The sequence below is a fragment of the Daucus carota genome, chromosome 7, assembly GCF_001625215.2.
Source record: "Daucus carota subsp. sativus chromosome 7, DH1 v3.0, whole genome shotgun sequence".
Taxonomy (NCBI): Eukaryota; Viridiplantae; Streptophyta; class Magnoliopsida; order Apiales; family Apiaceae; genus Daucus; species Daucus carota.
In genome coordinates, this window is record NC_030387.2 from 13,571,568 (window position 1) to 13,595,900 (window position 24,333).

Sequence of the window (24,333 nt, forward strand, 5' to 3'; positions counted from 1 at the left end):
CCAATTTGTTGTGTGTTCCACAGACGTAATCCTGATATGTGTTAACACCTTGTTCTGGGACGGCGACAAAATATTAGCAAAACTAATTAAAAAGCAGTAGTCTCGTATTGTAGAATAAATGTTATGGACTGACATCAATGTATTCTTTTCCCAGCTTTTTGATATCTTCGATTTTCATTAGTAATATCTCCATTTTTTTCTTTTCGGCCAAAGCTTGTTTGACAAAATCTGGATTGGCTAACCTGTTCTTGCAACATTACAGCTAAGCAAATACGTAAGGAATATAGAATATGCTGACTGTAGTTGAGATGATAGTTAGAATTAATATAAGTGAACAGAGAACTGACATTTTCCTCAGTTGATCAACGACATGGTGTTTGTAGTTGAGGTATATTCTTGTTGCAGGAACATTAGAAATATCGATCTCCCCTAAATTATTTCATTTAAATTGTCATGTATTACATAAATTAAAAAGTTGCTGATGAGAACAGAAGTATTATACCATCCCACTTTCCCACTCGGCAGCATGATATGATAATAATGACAGGCTTCTGAACAACTTGTTTCATATCTGTTTCAAACTTAATTCCAAATGAATCCCAGAAAGTGATATTGACGTTAGATCTGGAGATAAAAAACAAGTATGCTTTATATGCAAGAGGCATAACATAGCTCTGTGTCTAAACTAATATGTGAAGAGCCAAACCTTCCGTCCGTGATCACCAGTTTTGATTGCTTTTGTTTTTGACCATGTTTGTTTTCCAGATCTCTAAAATCCTCGTGTCTCTTGATAATACCTACAACATCTGAAAAAAGCGCACATGAAACTTTTTTTTATATTTTTACAAATTACACATATAATTTAGTATTCATTTACCAGTTAAGTAGGTAGTTTGCTCTGATAGTTCTTTAAGCTGGCTGTGTTCATAGAAGTCAAAGTAGTCGAGAGGAATCATAACTTCATTCTCAGCCATATCTTGCACAGTGGTGTCTTTTGTGAAAACAATTTGTTTGTCATTACGTAGACATCTGAACTTGTCAGTTGGTTTGTGGAACTGTACAGTGAAGTTTCTGATCTTGTAGATTTTCCCTATGTGCATCACTCTTGCCATTTCATCGTTGCGTGAAGTAGGAATCCAAGCATGCATTCTCTGACTCTGCACAAAATTATAACAGCCAATGAATTTAAGACTTGAAGATGAAAACTTGTTAAATATACAAAGTGATAACTTTTAAACTATAACAACTCAACCCTGACCTTGTTATCCAGCAGAATGACATTAAAGTTTTTGAATTGTTCTCCAGTCCTAGTAGCTCCACGCCATAATCGTATAACCCTTACTCTGATTTTGTAGTCGTAGCTTCCAATTTGGAGATCTTGAATGTTATCATATTTAGTAGCAGACATCTTCTCTACGCTTTGTTATGTCTTCTTTGTTTTAGTAATGTGCTGATGGTGTATATATGCTAGTGAAATTTTTTGTAGTGTAAATTTGCACAACACATCTAACTTATGTAATATGCATTAAATAAATGAGACTTGCATGGTATAATAAATAATGATTACAACAATGTCTGTAAATGAAGTGACCAATAGCTGCAAATATCCTTAGGATTAAATTCAGGATTTGACAGAATTTTACTGAGCATAATAAATGTTTCAAGATGTGATAAATATCCCAACAAACAAAAGTACGGAAAGCATTAGGCTGATAGAACATAAAGTTATATCTCCAACTGGTAATATGCAACTACAGTGGGAGATATGGCAAAAGATTGTCCAATCCTTTTCTGGTGTCATGGCTGCATCAATAAAAAAAAAATAAGTCAACGTCTTTATTCATTAGATTTGAACTTGATAATGAACATAATATAATTCATTACATACTTTCTCCAATTTAATGTTCTTCACAGGTTTTATCTCCATTAAGCTTTCTGCATTGAACTCCAGTGGATCCATTTCTTTGCGTGCTCTGGTCTTCATGTTTGTAGATTTCCCTGTGTTCGGTGTCTCAGTGGCTCGGCCTTCCGGTGATGTATCCTAAAGTGTCATAAAAATGTATTAGTAAAAGTAAACTATTTAAATGAAAGCTAATAGTTCAGAATTTTACATGTAACACAGAGATTTCGTCCATTTCAGCCGCTTTCATTTCCGCATCTGGGACTTTAAGAGGATCATGCGTTTCCACTTTTTCCACTTCCTGAATGATTTCTTTAGCATCATAAACTGTTGATCCCTTTGTGATGTTTTCATCGGTAATCAGAAGATTGATTGTGTACTTCTGTTTTAACATAGTATTTAGGATTTCAGGAAATTTGTCTTCATCTTTTTCCTGTACAGAAAACATGAAAATATCAAATTGATTAACACATCCAGAAAATGTAGTAAGTTGATCAATTAAATTTACATCAGCACAATCTGCTTGCAGATCAATGACAGTTTTGTCGATGATGCGTTGGATTTCACAATCTGGAAACACAATCGGCAATGTCCCTGTTTGGTCTGAATAAAATATGCATAGTCTGAACCTGTAAAACAAATATTATGAAGATTAATTTTGGATATCAAACCGGCAGAATCTCTTAAAAAATTTAAGATAGGACCTTTTATCCGGATATGGGATTGTTCTACCACATCCGTTTTTCTGTGAGCAGACAAACTTTCCACCTTCATTCTCAAGTTCCAGATTGCAACCTGTACATTTTCTAAAATACCAACTCTTTTGGTCTGTAAACCTTTTTGCTATAACTTGACAGTAAGCTGAATCCTGTATACATAAAGAGGCATAAGACGAAATAATTGTAATTTTTTCTTACAACCAATGTAACTTGAAGAACGGAAAGCAATAACCTGTTTCAATTCAGCCTTGATGTTCCTGATCTCCTTAACCGTAAGAATTTTTATAGTTGGTGGTGGAGTTGGTTCAGGTGTAGCCTCAATTTTTTTTTCTGGAACTTGAACTCGGCTCTTGTTTACCCAACTAAAGAAAATCCTATTGTTCAGCTGATGAAAATTGAGTAGTATAATGTTGAATGTAAATGTAAGTAACCTTTTTCTCAGCTCTTTGACACTGTAGTGATCTGGATTTATATAGATTCTTGTTGACTGGTAATTTGACAGATATGGCACTCCTGCAATTTGGTATGTGTTATGTAATATATTACAAAATCATAGATAGATGTAAGCAACGAACTTAAATCCAATCACCTTCATACCGACCAACTTTTGCGCATGCTATGATAATGAAAGTATCGTTCTTATCATGTTTGCTGAGTTCGTTCTGAATGTGCTCTCCGAACAATTCAAACAGTGTCACTTTGACAACATTACTCTGTTTAAGCATTATTCTGATAAACGACTCATGGTTAAGACTCTGTTGAAGTTTGTTGGTCTCTGTTTTGTTTCACTAGAGAGCATATTGAGCACACACGATGTACTCCGCACTTGCAGTGGAAGAGTTGTATGACTAACATGTTAGATAGATGAATGCCTTGATTGTTGTAAATTCTGAGGATATTCATTCACAAGGTTGAGGCTTTCATGATTGTATCACATGCATTTTCATTTAGTTTGCATCCATATTAGTTGCATTTTTGAGACTTGGTACAAAATAATGAATTTTGTGGGTAGATTCACTATAAACCCTCACGAGACAAAACTCGTCCTACTAGGGCTGCCTAGGGGTTTAACGGCTTGTTGCATACGCTCAATGCAATCGTGTCATCTACGAAAATGGTGTTAGTTACTTAGGACTTAGATTTTATTTCGCTTATTTGCCCGAGGACGTGCAAAAGCTTAGTGTGGGGATGTTTGATAGAATATATTTTTATATATATTCTATATGATTTTATTCTCATATTTAATTATATTTTGCACTGATTTGGATATTTATTTAATAGATTTTATTGTTTTATTATAGGCAATAAAGAATTCCAAGTTGAGAAGGATTTGGAGATAAATTAGCTATTTTGGAGCCAAATTCTATTAAAATTCGGATTTATTGGGTTCTACCCAATTTCTACACTGATTGGGTCATATCTTGAGTTCCGGATGTCGGATTTGGACGATCTTACAGCCCACGCGAAGCCCTTGGAATTATCTTTAATTTGGAGACAGTCCAAGAAGCAAAATCCGAGCAGAAAAGCCTGTAAACTGAAGCCCAAATACAGCTGCGAATTTTAAAGGATAATCCTACTTGATTTTGGATTTCTATTGGGATATTAGTTTTAAATATTAAAAGACTTTATATTAGAGAGAGGATTAGTTTTTATCATTGTACAATATTAGATTAGAATTAGGGTTAGAGACTTCTGGAGAGGCCATAACTTTTCTTGGATGACAACAATGAAAGTACAAGGTTTTCTTCTATAGCTTTCTTTTCTTTTCTGTTAGTTTAATTATGTCTTTTTACCATACTAGTTGTTTTGTTTTTTTAATTAGTACTGAGTAGTGTGTTCTAGGGCTTAAGGGGAAGCCATGTTTGCACTATGATCTTGGCATGATTTAACAGTGATTTGATTGACTGGTTAATTCTAGTTGATTATGTTTTAATATTGATTTGTGTAATCGGCCGATATCATGAATTGATTCTATGCGAATAGGAGTATAATCGAGAGATATACTACTAGAGGCACACATACAATTAGCAGAATTGAATTTGAGTGCGAGAGCATCATCGGATTTCTGAAAGCGTTAATACTCGAGAGAGATTAACATTGCTTTAATTATCTGACTAATTGAATTATTAAAAGTGATTATTTGTGTAAGCATGTTTCGAGAGTGTTGATACTTGAGAGAGATTAACAAACTCTAGTTGCATGACCACTTTAGTTGCTTTAGCTTAGAGCCAGTCATTGTGTGACCATGGTGGACCTGATTGCCCTGGACTTTTACTATATTATTTTTGTGTCTTATTAGTTAGTGTTAATTTAGTAATATTAATTAGTTAAAAATATTTCTTTCAATCATCGTTTGATTTGGAAACAATTGACTGTGACTAAATAGAATTGATAACATCTGTCTCCTTGAGGATACGACCCGCATTTGCCGGTCTAACCTACAATAGACACCGTGCGCTTGCGGTTAGTTATAAAATAACACATCAAGTTTTTGGCGCCGCTGCCGGGGAGACGGCTAGTTTCTATTAGTTTTGTTTGGTTATCTAGATTGTTTCCTTTGCCTCGTTGGAACCCTTGTTCCAATTGAGGCGGATTTTACTCTGTTTTCTTGGCTGTGTTGTGTTTTTCAGGTTTACAATGGACGGAGTTGATAACTTTGCACGTCTATCTTCCCTGATCGAGGCATATACTCGTGAAAATGCCTCATTGAATGCTACAGAGCCCACTACACGTCCACTGAGTATCAACGAGATGTCACAAGCTGCCCCGAAGACTTATAACTTCTGTCAAGTTTGTGGTGTTCAGGGTCACTATGGTTATGAATGTTCTTACAATGTCTTTAATTCTCAGAATGCTCAGTTGGCACATGTGAATGATTATCAAGAAAGATATGAGTACAATCACTATTCTAATTCTTGTGATCGACAATGGATGGATCAACCAGATTTCTCCTACATGGACAATGAATTTCAGGATTTCTCATATCATGATCAACAACAATTTCAGCAACATCATTATGAAGAACCACCTTTACAACAATATGATCAGTTTGAGCAGGAATATTATCAGCCTCAATATGAGCAACCTCAGTTTCAACAGTATCACTATTCTCCATATCAACAAGATCTACAAGTTCCTTTAACCAACGTAGATGTGCCATCAGATCAGACGAATGAGGTATGCGATATGTTGATTAATATGACCGAGAGTTTTGAGGATGGTATTATGAACTTCCAGAAATGCATTGAAGAAAGTACCAAGATGATTAAGGAACTCAAAGCTGAACAAGTGATGATGGAAGTTCAAATTGCACAATTGGCTAGTTCTTCTACTACTTGGAAAACTGACTCTTCTCCACCTATATCTATCCAGGTCGAAGATGACATAAATACTATCATTTTTGCAAGTGATGAAGAGTGTAATAGTTTTTCGATCTGTGATGATGATGCGCCTATTGATAAAGGGGAGGATCATGTCATTGCCAATGAAATTGATGATGTTGTGGACCATGTGCGTAATGATGAGCCAAGTGAAGAAAGCAATATTGAGTTGGTAGCAGTTACTCCTCCGCCTTGTGTGCTTAAATTACCATTCTCAAAAGGAATGGACTTAATCAAGGATGAGATTTCTCAGAATTTGTCCTATGATCCATTTCAAAAGGCTCTTACACCTCAAGTCTCGGAAGAAGGTGTTTGCAATATTGATTTTTTATTCATTGAAGCAAAAAGAAGCCAAGAGATTCAACAAACTCCTGCGACAGTGAGGAGTTCAGAAAAACCACCACCCGAGCCTCCGCCTCGTGTGAATATCAAGGGAGTTCAATCTTTTCATGGATGTGAATTCTATCGTTGTTTTATCACAAAGTTCTCCAAAAATATAAAATATTTTAATCAATTGTCACTTCTTGATGTGACAATTAAATTTACTAATGCTTGTGTGGAGACTTTTTGCAGGATCAAAGCAACTAATTATATTCATGATTTTATTAGTGGTGGCAAGTTTATGTTCAAAAAGGTGGACACTCCACATTTATTTCTAACAGGATTTGAAAAGGTCAAGCTAATGACTCTAAAAGAGCGCTTATTGGGAGGCAACCCAATTTTTCCTGTTTCAGATACAGAAAGACAAAATAGTGAGTTTGCAGGAACCCCAGGTTGTGATACGAATTTCTGTTTGCATGAGGTTATTAAAAAAAAAAAAAAGAAACAAAAAAAGGAGAGCGCAAAGGGAGAACAGTAAAAAAAGAGCTGCAGCGCTTTAATATGTAGCTGCGGTTCCAAATCTACTGGAACGCGCGCTACTCTACTGTGAATTGTGATCAATTCATGGGCCTTAAGCCCAATATAAAGCTGCTGGGCTCACCTTCAAGTCCAATGCGCCTACAAGTGTGCAAGCTTGATCCAAGTCTTGTTGAGCCCATTTCGTCTGCGGTCCAGCCCATCTAGCAGGTTTGTTTCACGTGAAATATTCCATTGCAAATCAATCCATGATAAAGGGATAAAGGAGGCCTTCTACTTCAAAGGCCTGTTTACATTAAAAGGAAAAAACGAGGCTGCAGGGAGTTGAACACTGGACCTCCCTGGTGTGCAAGAGATATGGAGCAACTGTTCAACCACTGGGACAACCAATGCAATTATTCAAGGGTGCATCCTCATTAATAAAAACCGTAGTAGTCCAGAGCCATTTTACAACGAAACGGCATTTCAGGGGAGTTTTCCTTTTTAACTAATATTATATGTTATATTAATATATTCAATATATCTGTGTCATATTTGTTCATTGGGGACAATGAACCACTTTAGTGTGGGGATGGTTTCTCAATGATTAGAAAAATAAATAAATTATATATTATAAAAAAAAATTAGAAAATTAAAAATATTTTTGTATATTGCCATGTCTTAAATTTAGAAATTCATGTTAGTTGCATTTAAATTAGAGCATGTAGTTATTTAATTTTGTATGTATTTTTTAGTAGTTTTTTTTATTTCATTTAACTTGCATATTTCATGAAAGTATATAATACCGAGTTAATTTCTCATGATGAGTTTATTTGCATAATTTCTTGGCTAGTAATCTTGATCATATGTGATGTCTTGCATGCTTGGAAATTGCTTTTGCGGAAATTTTATTTACACTATAAAATATGCTCTAGAGACGAGACTTAGGCTAGCTTAATTCTTGAGTCTTAACTATGAGTCAAGCGTAGAATTCTGACTATTCCCTTTTGAGCTTAGAGTATGTAAATCTTATGTTTGGGAAAGCTGTGGGAAGTATATGCCATTTTTAGAAAAAAAAAGAAAAAAAATAAATATTGCAAATAAAGTATCGAGTACTCCTTTGAGATTAATGGGTGGTAAATTTTGAAAGGGACGATCCATGTACTTGTGCTGGTATTAAGTGCAATTGTACTAGAAATAAAAATTTCTTGGTAACTTTTCACAACCCTTGGTTACTGGAGAATTACTTGACTTTAAAAAAAAAAGAAAAAAAAATAAAAAAGCTGCAAAGTCTTATGGTGGTCGTAACTCACTTACCCTGAGAAGCGTCCCGACCTTAGACCGAGCATGATAAAAAGAATAAAAAAAAATAGAAAAAAAAATAAGAGAGGCATAGAAGTTCTTTTGCGACCCTGAGCTGTAGTTGACTCTAATGTAACGAAGCGTTTAAGCATTATTCTGATAAACGACTCATGGTTAAGACTCTGTTGAAGTTTGTTGGTCTCTGTTTTGTTTCACTAGAGAGCATATTGAGCACACACGATGTACTCCGCACTTGCAGTGGAAGAGTTGTATGACTAACATGTTAGATAGATGAATGCCTTGATTGTTGTAAATTCTGAGGATATTCATTCACAAGGTTGAGGCTTTCATGATTGTATCACATGCATTTTCATTTAGTTTGCATCCATATTAGTTGCATTTTTGAGACTTGGTACAAAATAATGAATTTTGTGGGTAGATTCACTATAAACCCTCACGAGACAAAACTCGTCCTACTAGGGCTGCCTAGGGGTTTAACGGCTTGTTGCATACGCTCAATGCAATCGTGTCATCTACGAAAATGGTGTTAGTTACTTAGGACTTAGATTTTATTTCGCTTATTTGCCCGAGGACGTGCAAAAGCTTAGTGTGGGGATGTTTGATAGAATATATTTTTATATATATTCTATATGATTTTATTCTCATATTTAATTATATTTTGCACTGATTTGGATATTTATTTAATAGATTTTATTGTTTTATTATAGGCAATAAAGAATTCCAAGTTGAGAAGGATTTGGAGATAAATTAGCTATTTTGGAGCCAAATTCTATTAAAATTCGGATTTATTGGGTTCTACCCAATTTCTACACTGATTGGGTCATATCTTGAGTTCCGGATGTCGGATTTGGACGATCTTACAGCCCACGCGAAGCCCTTGGAATTATCTTTAATTTGGAGACAGTCCAAGAAGCAAAATCCGAGCAGAAAAGCCTGTAAACTGAAGCCCAAATACAGCTGCGAATTTTAAAGGATAATCCTACTTGATTTTGGATTTCTATTGGGATATTAGTTTTAAATATTAAAAGACTTTATATTAGAGAGAGGATTAGTTTTTATCATTGTACAATATTAGATTAGAATTAGGGTTAGAGACTTCTGGAGAGGCCATAACTTTTCTTGGATGACAACAATGAAAGTACAAGGTTTTCTTCTATAGCTTTCTTTTCTTTTCTGTTAGTTTAATTATGTCTTTTTACCATACTAGTTGTTTTGTTTTTTTAATTAGTACTGAGTAGTGTGTTCTAGGGCTTAAGGGGAAGCCATGTTTGCACTATGATCTTGGCATGATTTAACAGTGATTTGATTGACTGGTTAATTCTAGTTGATTATGTTTTAATATTGATTTGTGTAATCGGCCGATATCATGAATTGATTCTATGCGAATAGGAGTATAATCGAGAGATATACTACTAGAGGCACACATACAATTAGCAGAATTGAATTTGAGTGCGAGAGCATCATCGGATTTCTGAAAGCGTTAATACTCGAGAGAGATTAACATTGCTTTAATTATCTGACTAATTGAATTATTAAAAGTGATTATTTGTGTAAGCATGTTTCGAGAGTGTTGATACTTGAGAGAGATTAACAAACTCTAGTTGCATGACCACTTTAGTTGCTTTAGCTTAGAGCCAGTCATTGTGTGACCATGGTGGACCTGATTGCCCTGGACTTTTACTATATTATTTTTGTGTCTTATTAGTTAGTGTTAATTTAGTAATATTAATTAGTTAAAAATATTTCTTTCAATCATCGTTTGATTTGGAAACAATTGACTGTGACTAAATAGAATTGATAACATCTGTCTCCTTGAGGATACGACCCGCATTTGCCGGTCTAACCTACAATAGACACCGTGCGCTTGCGGTTAGTTATAAAATAACACATCAAAGAGATCAAAAACATACTTTTCAATCTGCATTCCTTGTGTTTCAGCTTTGTTAAATTCAGTGTAACTGGTGAAATAAACATGTTTCCCGGTCCTTACTGGACGATATGTCTCATCTCCTACATAGTCTTTCACTTTCAAATTCTTGATAATGTAAATGTCTCCCTCCTTTAGTGTTTTGAAACGATCATCGCAATGCTTTGAATTAGCAAAAGCATGCATTCTGTTGTTCTATTAGACACATAATTAACGTTAATTAGATGTTGCTCCAAAAATATGATGAACACAATGGCTAACAAAACAAATAAAGCCTGATGCAGTTAGAATACCGAGTCATCAATTAGTATCATATTTATCCCCCAAAATGCCTGTGTTTCTCTGTTCATCCCTTTCCAGAAGGACTGAACACGTACTCTACAGTTCCAATCATAACTTGTTGTGTCAAGAGTTTCCAGCGGGTCGTAAACATTAAGTTCCATTGCAGCAAAACTGACATAAATGTAAAGCTAGTCGTGTGACAAAGTGATAGCATACAAATAGGGTATTGAATTCAACTAACCATGTCTAAATCTGTATTAATGTAAAAGGAGAGTGTGGTTGAACTTACAGTCGTTTGTCAGGCGGCTTAGCTTTCAATTAAGGAGAAGGCAGCTGCTCTCTTAAATACAACTGAGATCTGTAATGCTATCGCATTTGAAGAAGATTATATTTCAGACAGTATTTATGTTTTAACGGGCACGATGTGTTTATAGATCATCGTGCGTAATCGAAGGTTGTGTTTAAGACAACGCATATGCAAGTTGTCTCTTTGTGACAGGCTGTCCCTCACTATTTGTAAATTTCAAAACTTATTTACATAGTACTCTCTCCGTCCCATTTTAACAGCTTTTGATTTTTTACACGTATTTTAAGATGTTAAAAAAATCACATATAAGCATAATAATTATTTATAAAATTTATATCAAATAAAAGTTTAGAACCTAAACTTATATTTGATATAAGATTTGAATTATTTTATTAAGTGTAGATATTTGTTTTTTACATCTCCATAGAAGTGCTGGAAAGTCAAACACCAGTTAAAATGGGACAGAGAGAGTAACTCATATTTGATTTTAGATTTTTTTTTAAATAGGAATAAAATAAATGAGTAAATAAACTTATTTCTATCAAAAAAATATTTAACATACGGTTAATAAAAACTTATTAGCTTAATTGTAACAGTCTGTTGTGAAAAGGTAATTTAAAAACTTATTAGCTTAATTGTAACCGTTTGTTGTGAAAATTTTGCATATAATTCTTTGTTGAATATAGAATATTTTGGAGAACATAATAAAATTAGAAGTAAATATTAAATTAATTCATTTGAGTATTTGAGAAAAAAAATATACATAAGAACACATGTTATAATATGTTGGATTTTTTATTTTTGGGAAGTAGTATTCATTTTTATTAAAATGGAATATAATTTTATATATTCCGAAATGAACACTGTGTTTGGTTAGTCGTTATCTGCTGCATGCTGCCGTATATATTTTAAAGTAAAATTATTTGAATTGTCATGATGTATTATGTAGATACTTCATTTAAAAAAGGTTATATTTCCAATGGCAGAAATCCTGTTCTGGCCTATATTCTTAAAAGAAAATTTAAAAACTTATTAGCTTCTTTGTATTTGTTTTTTGATAAGAATTTTGTACTATATCTGGTTAGTCGTCGTTATTTGGTGTATGCTCTCGTAGTTATTTTAAAGAGAAATCATTTGAATTTTGTACTATATTATTAGGAAGTTTTTAATTTTTTATAATTGTGTTGTTGAGATATTTCTTTCAAATATAAAATCAAATTTAGTAAGGGAAATAAATTCACAGAAAAGGATATAAAATATAAACAAAAGGATATAAATTAACAATTAATAGATAAAATTTTGAGCTTATTTACTCGTAACATTTTGAAGTTCATATAATGCAAGAGTGTTTGATCTCACACAACCGAGACATGTGCCAAAGCGTCACACATATGCCTAAATAAAATATTTAACTGTCCATTGACTTGATAACATTAAATAGTGTTAATGACATTAAACCACTGTACTTGCTCTGGTAAAAACCTCTCAGTTAACATCAGCTTATTTGCCAAAAAGGGTTTATTCTCCCTGTACAATAGAGGATGTCTTCGTCTTCTTCAAGAAGGTTTGAACATCCACTTTGTCTAACTGCATAACAGTTAACCTAAAAATTTTATTCTTGCTTATTAATTTTTCTATTTTGACAGGATAGCAAGTGCATGTGCGATGGGTATGTAATGGCGCATCTTGTTTTCTCCCTCTGAGCTTTTATAACCATACCTCTAATTAAATTTTATATGTTTTAAATGTCAGGTAATCTGCAAATGGAAAAGAGCACAAATGACCTAAGTTTCGTCTGCAATACTAACAATTCAAAGCTAAAGAAGGGCATCTTGGTATAGTTTCCGTTTTCCCTTTTGTTTTCAATAGAATGATTTTATTCTTGAGTAGGTCATCAGAACTCAGTAGCCTGTTTATACATTCTCTTTAAATCAGGTTTTATCTAATGCCATGGCTAGGAATGTTGGTAAGTTCCTCTATGGTCCGGTTGGGCTGCACCTACCTGATGGTGCAGTTTGGCTTGCTCGGTATAACAGGGAGTTGAAAATAATAGAAGGACTGGAGGAACTAATCAAACAATATAATGTTAAGAATTTTCACCTTTTAGTTTTTAAGTATTACGGTGGGACAGAGTTTGTTTTAGAAATTTTTAATCAGTATGCAGTTGAGATTTGTTATTCACCTAGAGGTGATAATTTGGGAGGCAATGTTGTTTGTGATAATGATTCGAGCTTGCACTATGAAACTACGATGGATGTGACTGAGTATGAGAAAGACAAAATGTATGCATGCTTTTCTTTGAACGCATACACGACCTTCACTGCAGAGTATGTACTTGTGATAAAGGATGAACATTTGATACAAAAAGACTGGACAATGGTTAGTTTTTAACATTTTTTTATAATCTATATGTACTTGTGTTACGCAACAGACTAATAATAATATTGGATCAGGTTCTGAGTAGGGATGCATGTGCTGAGTTAGATTTAGATGCTAAGATTGAATGGCTGGAGTTTGGATTTAAAAAGTTCATGTGGAGAATTGATATGAAATGGGAAGATGGTAATTTGTTCTTTGACCGACAGTGGAACACATTTGCAAAAGCTGGGAAGCTAGCAGTTGGGGACAAACTAATGCTGATGAGAGACATACATTGGCAGATATTTGAGGTTGCAGTTTTTGAAAGGGATGCTTGTGCCTTGTTTAACAAATTCGGTAACAAATTTCTAAATTTTGTATTTGTTACTTATATGTTGTTGTCCTTAAATAACAATATTGTCTATTTTATTTCTCTCTTTAATTCAGTTGATAAACAAAAAGGACAACCGAAATGGTTTAAAATAATGAACTGGGAGAGTGCTGTTATTGGAGATGTGGTATATTTCCATACTTGACTACACATTTCTGCGGACATAAAAAAGTAAAATTAATAAACTAATCCAAAATGTTTTTAATGCTTTCCATAGGAGGTACCTTTTTTATTTGCTAAACAATACAGTCACAAACTTAAAGAAGACGTAAGCTTATTTCTCCCTGATGGTGGTAAATTTCATGCCTATTTCTCTATTGAGGGAAATCTGCTATACGGCCTGAAAGATTTGATGAGGACATATGCCGTAAAAGAGCAATATGTTATGTTCTTTGAATTTGTTGGGCTGTCTTCTTTTTATGTAACAATATACAATGAAGAAGGTGAAGATCTTTTTAACAAACTGCCAGAGAAGCTAATGTTAAGGACTTTACTGAAAGGTCTGCTTCTTCTTTTTATAATGATTGTATTTGTACATATGTTTTATTTTTCTCATGTATCAGTACTGTGTTCTTTCTTAGGAATAGAGGAAACAGAAAAACTTGATGGATTAAATTATGGGACTGCAGGACATTGTAATGCAGGTAGTATTGATATTAAGACAAAGCCTTTTTTCCTGTTGTGAACTTATGTTTGTGGGATTAAGGAGAAGTTTTATCAATTTCAGATGACTGTACCAATGAGCATAAGAGGAAGAAATTTAGAGCTGATTTGTTGACGGAGTTTGAGGTGGATTTGCTAAAATCTCATGTTGATCAAAATGGACACGGCGTGGTGAGTATTTAATTGCATACTGTACAAAATGAATACAGTGTAATTTCACTTTAAAATGTATAAGAAGTAAACAACCTGGCATATTTTTTTTGCAGTTCCTTCCGAGATATCTTACGCATATTTTCAAAAAGTGGAATAAAAGCACTCTGATCAATCTTGTTATGAAAGGGAAAACCTGGAGAGTTGCAGTGCTAAGGAGGAACAAAACATGTCGTTTTGGAGTTGGATGGAATTCGTTCACCTTAGATAACAAACTCCGAATTGGGCAGAAGTTAGTGTTCTCTTTTGTGGAAGACAACACTTTTCAAGTTAACATTGTTAGTTGAATTTGCTAGTCTATTATCAGTTAAATTATCATTTTGGCTGCAGAAGAATGTTTTATGCCATCTTCTTGTTTTGGCCTAAGAGCCATGAATATTATGGTCGCTGTATTTGGATTTTAATTCCCAAGTTGAAGTAGTATGGTTTCTGAACAATGTAAGATATTTCTGCAATGAATGGTTATTAAAATTCGTTGAGCTGTTTATTTTCATTTCTGCTGCATAGAGTCCAATGTATGACTGGTGTATGTTGTTTCTGTATGACATGGTAAGATTGACAACAGGAATTAGCATATTTTGAAAATATAATAAAAAGGTGATTCCTAATGAGAGTGCAGATGAACATAAGTACAACTCTGTAATTTAAGTTTTTGGCAGAGCATAGAAAACCTCCTTATACACTACATTCTGTGTTAAATCTGTGGTGCAACCACTTTCATCATCAATAAAAACATTCAACCCAGATGGAGATGTTACCCGGCTTATGGCAACATAAAACTGGCCATGCGTAAAAACTGGTTTAGGAAGATAAAGGCCAACAGTTTGAAGTGATTGTCCTTGTGACTTGTTGATGGTCATCGCGTAGCAAATCTGAAGCGGCATCTGCTTCCTAACCAACTTAAAAGGCATCCTAGTATCGCTAGGACATAATTCCATCCTTGGAATGAAGTGTTTAGTACCAACAAAAGATCCGCATATTACCTCACACTCAACGCAGAATTTGAGAGACTTTGTGACAACCATCCTAGTTCCGTTGCAAAGTCCTAGAGTCTGATTAAGATTCCGCATCAGCATTACAACAGCACCAACCTTCAGTTTGAGGTCATGAAGCGGCATTCCAGGGAGATTCATTGAGTTTAGGTACTCTATAGGAAAAGCAGAATGTAGATCACTATCATTCCCAGCAAATTCTTCAGCACTGTCGACACTATAGTTAGTAACAGACTCGCCTGGAATCATATCAACTATTTGAGAATTAAGGTGACCTACTGTTTGGTTAGTAGGTGTCAATATTGCCCTCTCACTCAAATACTTTGCATTTCCACAATTGTTGACAAAATCTGGATATATTGTTTTGATCATATTTTCAACAGAATTCTCTCTATCCATATCACAGAATTGACCTGGGACTAAGATATCATCTTCTAACATGTCAGGACCTCCTGCGAGAGTTGGCCCTGAAAATTTTCCATCACCAATATCCAGAACCCATTGCGCAAAAGCATTTAGTTCGTCAATTTCTTGCTGGGAATTACCCTTGTTAAGCCGCATGTTTCTCTTCAGAAGAAAAATTGTACAAATATTCCACAATCGAGATCTAGTAATGCACGCAGACAGAATTTGACTTCGATCACCTTGTGGAATGACTGGGAGAATCTGTCTAAAATCGCCTCCCAAAAGTACTGTTATCCCTCCAAAGGGCTGTGAGGCATGTATTGGATCAACAACTTTCATTATATCTCGAAGTGACCGATCCAAACATTCAAATGCAAATCTATGTTGCATAGGGGCTTCGTCCCAGATAATAAGTCTTGTTTTTCTGATAAGCTCTGCAATGTCAGAATTCTGACCTATACCGCATAGTGAGAATTCATCAAGGACAATAGGAATCTTGAAACGTGAATGCGCGGTGCGACCACCAGGCAATAACGTAGCTGCAATGCCAGAAGAGGCGACTGGAAGAACAATCTCTCCTTCTGACCTTAGCTTTGATATCAAAGACCTCCACAAATACGTCTTACCACATCCACCACTTCCATATACAAAAAAAGTCCACCTTCTTTGTTATGAACAGAATGCAGTATAGCATTGTACACATGACTTTGTTCTTCATTCATTGTTTCCAACAATTTTTCATTCTCGGCTTTCATCTCAGCAATATTGTAACTGGTTTCTTCTATAATCAAGTTGTTGGAACCATGGTTTAAATATGAGCTTGGAGGTTGTGGTAATTGTGGGAAATTCTTCAATGACTTCCCTATTGATCTGAGCAAATCATCTATTTCTGAAAAAAATATATTAAGCAGGGTTAATGCTGAAATTTAGAAATATAATACTATGCACTGTTATTTTGAGCTTTAACCTGGAAATTAAAAAAAAATAAAAATATGCAAAACAATTGACCTGAGCAAATCATAAGTCTTGCAAAATATATTATCCACTGTGAATGTTTAAAATGTAATTCATATGTAACAAAGAGCTTAAATTATGCAAAAAAAAAAACACAATCTGGTCAAAATATATTTCTGAGAAATACTTTATGCAAAAGAATTGAACTGAGCAAATCAAACATTTCTGGGCAAATATATAATGCAGGTATAATGGCATAAAAAATGCAAATAAAATAAAAAACCAAAAATATTCAAAGCTGCGATATTTTAGTAATATTTGTAGTGATGTACCTGCAAGAGCATAAAATTGGACCTGCTTATCATTAAGCATGAGGTTATCATCCTTGGCTACTTGACGACGTTTAAGTAAAATGTCTTCAACCATGTGTTTCCAATGGGAATTCCACAGATGTAATAAATCTGTGACCTTGCAATTTACTATTATGTGCACAAATAGTTGCCTTATCTGTGGTGGTAAACCACCATTTGCACATTGCTGTATAACCTCATGCCACTCTTTGTCATCATCAAGCAAACCATAGTCCATGCAGGCATCGCGAAAAGTCGCATGACATACACCATTAACTGTTCTCAGACTTTTAAATGATGTTGGACCACAAACCTTTGTGAGGAGCAAACGCATGAACCATACTTCACCACTACTATGATGCGTGTATGATAAACGTCCAATTTGAAAACCTCTCTTTCTTGGATTCCATCTCCTCTGACCATCATTCCAGACATAGTGCTCTGGGATTTGCTGGTATGTACATTTTCTGGCATTACTATCGAAAGCACACAGTAGAAAAAAAGCTTCGAGCTTGCTTAGCTTGTCTTTTTCCTTCTCTGCAACTTTTTGTAAAGGCTGGCTGGAGGAGAAGGTACAATTCTTCTGTCCGGGCAAATGAAATGGTAAACGCTCCACAGAGATAGTGCGGTGGTGTATAGGGAACCCGAAAATCCTATAAGCAGACTCAGCACCACATATGTACCTCCCGTCAAAGTAAGCCTGAATTTCATCTACAGGCTCATTAGGATTTACATTCGATGATGTTCGCTTCCTACCAGTGACATGAACAGTTGCTGTATCATGCCCTTTCAAGCAATATTTGAATAAATATTTAAGGCTTCGAGCATGACAACAGATTTCAATATTCATATGGCATTGGTACTTGACTAATAAATCTCTGTTATAAGGCACTACCCACTGGTTATCCAACTCCGCATTGCGAACTTTGACAGTGATGTTTTGTCGACGGCGTTTGTATAGTGGGAAACCGCTCTCATCAAACATAGTTCTTGGGCAGTACCTGAAGTTAGATTAATGAGTGCAATTGAAGCAAATGTACATAAATGACGTCGTGCGGTGCAGAATATAAAAAGCTAAAGAGAGTTTACTTTTTGGGAAAATGCCGGATACATTTCATGCCTTTCATGCAGGGAGATTTAGGATTTTGAAGGCCACATGGGCCATGTATCATAAAGGCTTTGACTGCTGCATAGCCAACGGGATCTTTAACCGGATCAGGTATTTCTGCTGACACAAATTTGTCCACGTTATTCTTAAGATATTTCTTCGATGCACTGTCAAGCCATATGAGCATGTGAACGTGCGGAAGACCTCTCTTCTGGAACTCAACCACGTACATAACTGTGAGAAAATAGTAAGTTAAAATTTATACATAGACTGAACCAAATGCAATCATGCTGCTAAGATTAAGTTTACCTCCAACACAAACACCAAAATGGCCATTCTTCTTAATGTCAGTTGTTAGTTGATCAAGTTTCAATCGGAAAACTCGAGATATAATATCTGGTGAGTTTTCTGTCTCGCAACCAGGTACCAATTGCATCATCTTTTGAATTTCATCCCACAAAGGATTGCAAGTCATCGTTAGGAAAACATCCGGATGACCAACATGTCTACAAACCGCCAAAGCGTCTTGAAAATTCTGTTGCATGTACCTCTTTGATCCGACAAAGCCTGAAGGTAGAATTACTCCTTTTCCAACATCAGCTGAATTAGCATTCCCATTGCGTACAGAATCACAGATATGGCTATAAAGTTCATTCCTTAATATGGTCTGGTTTTTCCTGAACCACCACAACCGTGTTTGCTCAATGGAGGAGAATGCATCAACAATGTGTTGTTGAAAGAGTCTACCACCAAGCCTAGGTGTCAAAGCTGCACAGTAATATAACACAATACTATTACAGGTTTGTATTAGAACTTAATATGTAACTCAAGGTGTAAAATGACAGGGTTTCCATTTATACCTTCATTTTGTCGAATCTGAAACCTATAAGCGTAGTAATCCTTCATTGATAAGTAATCACGATCACTTAGATTATCAAGATCAGCGCTATTAAATGGAATTTTGTCATGGTAGCCATCTTCTCCATTCGGAAATAAAAGCGGATATTGGAGTGCCATAAACTTCGGATGAACATAGGATACTCGTTTCAGCTTACCCATCTTTGGCTCAATTATTATGTCACGGTCAGGAGTAGTATTAGAACTGGAACCAACCATTATCCCTGCAACTTCGTCAGAGGGAGAAATATGGTTCTCCCGACCCGACTGCGATCGACAAACCTTAAGCTCCACTTTCAAATCAACTAAATCATTATTCTCCCATCTATCACGTGCCATTCTAAATTTCTTCACTAATTCATTATTTTCATCCAGCATTTGGATCAGTCCATCAACAACTTCTGCATCTACAACCTGACCATCAGCAACATTGACCCAACGCAATCTGTTGTTAACCTCGTTATTAGTATCATATATGTAGAGTTGACAAAATTTCGGTGTGTCGCCGTCATCCGGAATTAGAGAACCAAACACATGATGATTTTGACCGTTGAGGCGGTAAACATATGGTCCTCTGCCCTTGTTTATAGAATGATCTACATTCCCCCCAGCAGATGTAAATGCAAACATTGCATTGTACAGTCTAATACTCCTTTTGAAGTCACGACCTTTTACTTCATCGTTGTACAGTGACAACAGGTAAGCAGGAGTTTGAGGTGTCGGAGGTAAACTGACCTCACCTTTTTTGCAACATATGGAGAAAATCGGAGTCCCTTTAGTAACACCTTTGTTCACACGTTCATCGTGCCAGAGCTGAGCATGGCAGTGAATACACTTGTACGAAGGAGCGCCAAGTGTTGCATACTCCTCGGGTATGTACTGATTAGCACGTGTCTTCTTCTTATTTCCAGAAGGCTTGGCACTGTGTTCTTCACCTGTAACATAGTTGATTTGAAATCAATATTTATCGCATTACTACAAAATTCATAATTTACTATGAAGCAACATTCTGACTAACCATTTTCAGATTCAGATGAGCAATCTGGTTCAGAGTTTGTTGGGCCGTGCAAATCATCTGGAAAAAAATAATAATATTACAATCATAATTTAATTAATCAGATGTAGCAGTGAGCAAATTGTAGCAGAAGATTGACAGACCTTCACTGCACTCAGAATCAAACAAACCATCATCTGAGAAGTAGCCACCTTCAGCTGTGGTTTCATCTGTAATTCAAGAAATAATAGTTGGCTTAGTACACTGTCAATTTTTTAAAAACCATATGGAATTCAGAATGTAACCCAACCTTTATCATCGTACAGATTAGGAATGGTCTTCGTTCGGTTGCTGAACTCCTCCTCAAAAAGATTACGACTCCAATCTTTGAGAGGTACATCTTCCCAGTCTTTGTTAATTGCTTTTCCTTTACGTTTGTCTCTTCTGTTAGGCAGGTTTGTAAAAGAGGGTATGTTTGTGATATTCGATAGTGGAGTCCTAGTACATGGCTTCCTGGTACTTAGGGTTGCCGTGTTTGATCCTGCAGTTTTTCAGGAACGTGTAATTATTTTATGGTCAGAAACTGGTTTGCATTATTATTATCTATAATCTAGCCTAATATATGAAAAATCTAGACTGAATTAGTGTTCCACAGTAATAAACTTGTCGATACCTTGTTCCATAGAACCATGGTCATCAGTCACCGTGCTAATGTTTGTTAAAACAGAGAAGGGACTGTTTTCATTATTCTCATCAAATCTGGTTGCACGTTTGAATACATGTTTTGATTTCCTATTAGCTGAAATTAGTGCCAAAACACATAACAATTAAGCATGAAATTAGAATTTGGGCTGAAATGAGACACTCTGCTCAGAAAAATTACAGGTATAAAAGGTTAGAACAAAGTTCTGTGTAGTCCACGTTTTTATCGTAGTACCGTAGACCATAATCCTAGCCATTCATTAACTTTAATCTAATGGTCCTGATTAACAGTACTTTTAATTTTTTAATAATTATTTTTGGAGAATACATACACTTATACGCTGTAATATACGTTAGTTACTACTTTAGAGGAGCAGTTACAACAGAGGGAGCATATTAAGGAGTGGTTCTGCACAAATTTTGCACGCACCATCACGATCGTTAGCAGAACAGTGTTTAATTCCTCCAGCCAATCATCACCAAACTCCTTAAGTTCTTCGTCGAAAGTTTTTTTTTTGTTGTCTAATAATCTGAACATGGTGAATATCGAAGAAATTCCAGGTTGGTCATGATCAGTGGTCTTATTTCTTTATGATCATTAAACATTCGATTCATTGTACCAATTATTTTTAGTTTTTCATGTTTTTTCGATTTCTCTGTTTTCGTTCTGCAATGTCAAGTCTTTTGATTATGGTGATTCATGTTTTTGTATCATTAATTCTGGTTAACAGTGAGAAAGATATTTATTTGCAGATGTTCACCGTCATGTTGAAAGTTCCGAGTCTGATGATTTTGTTGTTGGCTCTGACAATGAAAATTCAGAATTTGAGATGAGTGCAGAACAAGTCTCTGAGAATAATAAAGCTGATCCCACATGTCAGGTTGGTGCAGATAGTACTAAGTATTGGACGCCTAAATGTGATGAAACAAAGAAGCCAAAACTGAATCAGCATTTTTCCACTCTAGATGAGGCATTTGATTTTTATCGAGAATATGGAAAGGAATGTGGTTTTGATGTCATCTCGTCAACAAAGAAATCTGATAGGTGGGGTAATCTGTATGCAAAGTATTATCAGTGTAGTCGTGGTAACAAGCCTGATACCAAAAAATTTCGTGACTCTGCTGAACATGTCCTCCAAGGACCGTGCAAGAGGACCACATCCAAAAGATGTGAATGTAGAGCACGGATAATAATGAAGCGTGCTGGTCTTAGGGGCTTTGTGCTTATGGGATTCATAGAGGAACACAATCACCCATTAGCAACTGGTAAAGAGAAAATGTTTCTCAGATGTAATAGGAATTTGTCTACGCCATATCAGAACTTCATACTTGATTGTTCTCGAGCCAATATTGGTCCTACACGTGCCCATAGTTTATTGAAGGAGATGACCGGGTCTTATGATGAGATTGGAGCGACAGTTGATGATTTCAAGAATTTTTCTCGGGATGTGAAAGTGCGTATTGGCCCGCGTGATTGTGACAAGCTACTGTCCAAGTTCAAGTTGGAGAGAATAAAATCTAAGAACCGCTTTTATTATGAATACAAAGTTGACACTGAAGGGCACTTGACTGGTCTTTTTTGGACTGATGTTGTGGGGCAGGCCAATTATGATGTGTTTGGCGATATAGTGTCATTTGATCCTACTTTCCGAACAAATAAGTAAGTAATTGGTATAAAGTGTTGCTGTTGAACTTGTTTCTATTTAAATTGCTATAGATTGTATCTTAATTGGATTGTTCATGTTTCAGGTATCATATGGTGTTCGTTCCATTCACTGGAGTCAATAATCATTGGAAGAACGTTACATTCGCTGCAACTCTTTTAGCTAAGGAAGATTACAAGAATTTCAAATGGCTCGTTACTACTTTCCAAAAGGCAATGGGTCGTGCCCCAAAAACTGTCATTACAGACCAATGTAAAGCAATAAAGAAGGCCTTGGATAAATGTTGGCGTTCCTCAACACATCGTCTGTGTATGTGGCATATTATGAACAAGTTGCCGATGAAGGTACTTATATATATATATATATATCTTTTGGTTAATGTGCTGCAGTACATTCTTCTGTTTATTATCTGTTATATTTCTAGTCCGTTTTTTTGTGTTTTCATGTATAATTATTTGTTCTTGTCTATTGTATAGGTTGGTCCAAAACTGGCCTCGGATAAGAAATTTGTTGGTAGACTAAAGGGGGTGGTATATGCCGATCATCTCGCACCTACTGAGTTTGAAACCGAATGGAAAGAGGTGATAGAGGAATTCAAATTAGAGGACAATACGTGGTTGTCTGAAATGTTTGCTATCCGCGATCAATGGATTCCAGCCTATTTCTCTGGTATTGAGATGGCTGGTTTACTCAGAACAACTTCTCGTTCTGAGAGTTCTAACTTTTTTTTCCAACATTATCATGAGAGCGGGGATACTCTTGTAGAATTCTATTCAAGTTTTGAAAGCGCAATGGATAAGCAACGTTTAATAAATGATACTGATGATAGGAGATCTCAAGAAATTCCATTGTCTGATTCGCCAATGCAAATTGAAATAGATGCTTCCAAGATCTACACTTTAGAAATTTATTATCTTGTGCGGGAGGAAATAAGATCAGGGTGTTGCCATTGCATTGTTGAAGACAGAACAAAAGAACTAGATTTTTCAGCTTTTAAAATCAAAGATATGCTGCTGAATGATAAAATTTTCGAGGTAATACATTTTAATTTCTTAGGTGTAATCCACATTTAAATATATATATTTCTGGTCATATAGTACCTGCTTTTTTAAGTTATGCTATGTTCAGTGAGTAATGCTGCGCAGACCAAGACATAAAATTAGACATGTTCCTAGAACTGGTAGCAGTTTCATCTTCATAGATATGTTCCGCACTTGGTTAATATTTGATATATGTTCCTAGGTTATGGTGATCCACAGTGACAAGCATGTAACATGTAGCTGTAACTTCTATTTCCGTAAAGGTTATCTTTGTAGACACGCATTTGCAGCGTTGCATCATTGTGGCGTAAAAGAAATACCTCGCGAGTTTGTGAAGCCAAGATGGACCAAAGATGCCTTAAAGAATTTTTCTTTTTTAGGTTCATCTGATGTTAATGATCAGAGCAACAAAGATGATAGAACAAAACTTAAGAGGACCAGGGCATGGTTTGATTTCAACAATTGTCTCAATCTTGCTGGTGATGATGAGGGTAAGCTGGACTCGGTTTTACAAGCCTTAGAGTCAGTCAACTCTTCACTGTCAGAAGGTTTAGGGTCATCTGACTCCGCTGGTAAGGCTCATAGAGTTGACAAGTTCTATGGACCAGTATCGGATAAAGAAATTTCTGTGCAGAATCCACATGTTAGTCGGAACAAAGGTTGCGGAAGTCGTTTGAAGAGTAGCCGTGAAATAGCTGCTCAAGATAGAAAAAAGAGGAAATGTGGGAATTGTAATAAGTTAGTGCGCCACAATGTTCGTACATGTCCAGAGCCTATTAAGAACGGTTCTGTTTAATTTAGATTCTATTCTTCTGAAAGTACTATCTTTTAAATGGAAATGTGTTTATTCATATGTATAAGGCTGGTTTATGAAATGTGACATTGTTTTTCCACAGTTGGATGTTTATAACCTTGAATTGTTTCTTGAGA

General features: G+C 35.5%; 2 protein-coding genes across 2 annotated transcripts; one reads left to right on the forward strand and one right to left on the reverse strand.

Moving 5' to 3' along the window:
• Positions 1 to 14,941: 14,941 nt before the first annotated feature.
• LOC108212517 (uncharacterized) lies at positions 14,942 to 20,956 on the reverse strand. The gene is made up of 11 exons (XM_064081949.1): positions 20,881 to 20,956; positions 20,671 to 20,796; positions 20,308 to 20,538; positions 20,162 to 20,227; positions 20,022 to 20,078; positions 18,967 to 19,938; positions 18,416 to 18,874; positions 18,088 to 18,340; positions 16,981 to 17,999; positions 16,427 to 16,583; positions 14,942 to 16,355 (listed from the first exon to the last, which is right to left on the reverse strand). The coding sequence occupies exons 1-11, from the start codon at positions 20,954 to 20,956 to the stop codon at positions 14,942 to 14,944; spliced, it is 4,830 nt and encodes a 1,609-aa protein (XP_063938019.1).
• A 279-nt stretch (positions 20,957 to 21,235) lies between these two features.
• On the forward strand, positions 21,236 to 24,199 carry LOC108194624 (protein FAR-RED IMPAIRED RESPONSE 1-like). Its single transcript, XM_064081950.1, has 5 exons — positions 21,236 to 21,260; positions 21,453 to 22,359; positions 22,449 to 22,707; positions 22,840 to 23,397; positions 23,606 to 24,199. The coding sequence occupies exons 1-5, from the start codon at positions 21,236 to 21,238 to the stop codon at positions 24,197 to 24,199; spliced, it is 2,343 nt and encodes a 780-aa protein (XP_063938020.1).
• The last annotated feature ends 134 nt before the right edge of the window (positions 24,200 to 24,333 follow it).

What these genes read in the sequence shown, in the direction of transcription:
- LOC108194624 (XM_064081950.1), top strand. Translation starts at nt 21,236, where the DNA reads ATGGTGAATATCGAAGAAATTCCAG. An exon ending in GAATATCGAAGAAATTCCAG is followed by an intron (nt 21,261 to 21,452) that starts GTTGGTCATGAT and finishes ATTTATTTGCAG; the next exon opens with ATGTTCACCGTCATGTTGAA. An exon ending in TGAACAAGTTGCCGATGAAG is followed by an intron (nt 22,708 to 22,839) that starts GTACTTATATAT and finishes TCTATTGTATAG; the next exon opens with GTTGGTCCAAAACTGGCCTC.
- LOC108212517 (XM_064081949.1), bottom strand. Translation starts at nt 20,956, where the DNA reads ATGGCTAGGATTATGGTCTACGGTACTACGATAAAAACGTGGACTACA. An exon ending in TAATCTGTACGATGATAAAG is followed by an intron (nt 20,228 to 20,307) that starts GTTGGGTTACAT and finishes CTTGAATTACAG; the next exon opens with ATGAAACCACAGCTGAAGGT. An exon ending in AAAGCCGAGAATGAAAAATT is followed by an intron (nt 16,356 to 16,426) that starts GTTGGAAACAAT and finishes ATAACAAAGAAG; the next exon opens with GTGGACTTTTTTTGTATATG.